This window comes from Cucurbita maxima, unplaced genomic scaffold, assembly GCF_002738345.1.
Source record: "Cucurbita maxima cultivar Rimu unplaced genomic scaffold, Cmax_1.0 Cma_Scf00006, whole genome shotgun sequence".
In the NCBI taxonomy this organism is placed as follows: Eukaryota; Viridiplantae; Streptophyta; class Magnoliopsida; order Cucurbitales; family Cucurbitaceae; genus Cucurbita; species Cucurbita maxima.
The window spans coordinates 1,971,993-1,974,494 of NW_019272022.1; the positions used below are offsets into that span (position 1 = coordinate 1,971,993).

A 2,502-nucleotide genomic window follows, 5' to 3' on the forward strand; every position below is an offset into this window, starting at 1 on the left:
TTTAAAAAAAAAAAAAAAAAAAAAAAAAAAAAAAAAAAAAAAAAAAAAAAAAATTAAGTATGGTTTTATTAAGAGACACCAGGAAAAATGTTTGTTATTTATTTTTTAAAATTTCTATATAATCAGCTTGATTTTCTTTTTATTGTAATTTTGATGCAGAACACTTCAAAATAAAGGACATTTGCCAAAACGCAAAGGAAACATGTTATAACTGGTTTTGCAAAGTTGGTGCCATTCAAGAACTTCTTCCGCGCATGTAATGTCATTTCTTTTTGTTGGTTCATTTGTAACTTATCAAAGTTTCCCGTTTCTTTTATTTTTGGATAGATATATAATTATGTCATTTTGCTTTTATGAAAAGTGGAAATTTTGAAGATGGGATATATTCAATTTGATGGGGTAAATGATCCATAGAATGTGGGCTCTGTCAGATCAGATTTTTTTTTTTAAGAAGGCAGAGTGGGTGGGTTGGTAGGCCATGGCAAATGGACTAGTACTTGGTCAGTTTTTGCATTTTTTTGTTCTAGTTTTCTGTTACTATTTCACTTGCAAATTAACGTTTTAAGAGAAAAAGATGAAAAAGAAATAGAAGTGAATGATTAGACGATGCATTTTACTTGCTCAGTTCCACTCCCCACCCATTAAACTCTCACACATTAATATTAAGGTGAAGTAATGGATACTTACTAGTTGGTCCTTCACATCTTTGAAGATATGTTATTGAAATAGATAAGTAGAATTGGCCTTTTTTTTTTCTTGGTGCTTCACACATAGGATGAATTAATTATTTTATCTGATATTGGATGATGTTCATCTCTGATTTTAATTTATTTATTTGGGTTCAGAATAATTTGAATTTATACTATTCTTTTGTCAGTAGTGTACACATTTATTGTATGATTTATGCAATGTCACAAGCGCACAAGTTAAGTTTTAATATAGTGAATTGAGTATTAGAGTGTCGTTCATATGATTGGTTTTTCTAGTTCAATTAAGCACTTTGAATATGAACACCCAATTTTATTTTAGAGAACAAAATCGAATGATGAGTTCAAAACTTCAATAAGACAATAACAAGAAAATATAGGTTGGGAGAGGAGAAAAATATCTTAGGGCATAGACTTCAAGTATTAGCCCCACAATTTAACTAAAAAAATAACTAAGACTTATCATGCAATCATTCCATCAGTCAAGAAGTAATATGCATTACTGATTCTAACAAGAACAGTTAACTCTCATGCAGTGTTATAAAATCAACATCACCGTTTAGTTTTTACTAACATGCAAGGAATTTAGAGCTTTTATTCTAACCACCTCTAAAGGAGCCCTAATTTTTCACTAGTCAAAAATGCCTTTAGTCATGTAATTAAGGTCTTTTATAGACTATCCCATTTTCAAGTGTAAATTTTGATAAAAAAAGACAAACAATTTGTGATCAAGAGATTATAGACATTAAGTACATAAAAGCATGAAGAGAATGAAAGATAATAAATCAAAGCATTCAATTAATTAAATTGCAAAGTCTAGCTGCATCTATTCCTGTTCACTATTATGACTGCTAAACTCAAATACAAAACCATAATGAAATCACATAGTAAAGGGAAAAAGAAAGAAACTATGTTTATGTATAAATCTCCCTTGTTGTTGCAATCTCCATGATCACAAGCTTTGAAATATCTTCCTCTTGCTCCCAAAAGTCTCTTCTCACTACCCACTCAATGCACTTTTCGAATTAGGGTTTGTTCTCCCAAAGCTGGCTCCTCCAAAACAAGTCTTAAAAAGATGAATTTTTAGAAAATATTGCCACAACGTCAGGATGCTAGGGACAACGTCTTGATGCTGCCCTATAAAAATTAAAAACCACGATCTTCAAATTTGGAAGTTGAGCGTTGAGACAATCCCAAGTAGTGTCCCAATGCTCTGGACAGCGGCACTCTCACACGCATTTTGACAGAGGGGACATGTGAATGGTTTTTCAAAGCGTCTTGATGCTATGACTTGCATTGCTAGACTTTTGGCTTGAATGACTACTTGTGAGCATCTCAACGCTTTGGTACATGTGTTTTGGCTTGTTTGGTGCATTTAGGAGTGTCTCAATGTTGTCCCCTTGGATTTTTGGCTCGATTACTTCTTCTCGTGACTTGATTACTTCAAATGATGTCTAATTAGCTCTATTTTCACCACAGTATCTCCAAAAGCTCCGATTTTGCTCCAAATGCTCGAATATTGCAAATAACACAAATAAATGCATGGAAGTAACCAATAAAGCCACAAAACTAGTAAAAACTAAAGTCTAAGGATAATACATTTTTTGTGCTATCAGGCTTTGTAGTGATGCTCAAATCAAATTATAGCCAGTTCATGGTTACTAGCAACTGTGAGGCTCTTTTGTATTAGTTCCTCCTTGGGAGGGGGTTCTCTCGCCCCACCCTTTAGGGTGCCCTCTTTTGTGGCTTTATATGTTCCATATCAATTTCTTATCCCCCCCCCCCCCCCCCCCCC

General features: G+C 33.4%; 1 protein-coding gene across 2 annotated transcripts in view; it reads left to right on the plus strand.

Moving 5' to 3' along the window:
• LOC111480518 (UPF0505 protein C16orf62 homolog) overlaps positions 1-2,502 on the plus strand; it is an 18,882-nt gene that overhangs the window by 4,166 nt on the left and 12,214 nt on the right. For both annotated transcript variants that reach the window (XR_002717849.1, XM_023125608.1), the window contains exon 6: positions 160-256. Coding sequence is in view for 1 of the 2 variants with exons in the window: in XM_023125608.1 (XP_022981376.1) it covers positions 160-256 (97 nt within the window). In the remaining variant the exon portion in view is untranslated. The remainder of the gene's footprint in view (positions 1-159; positions 257-2,502) is intronic.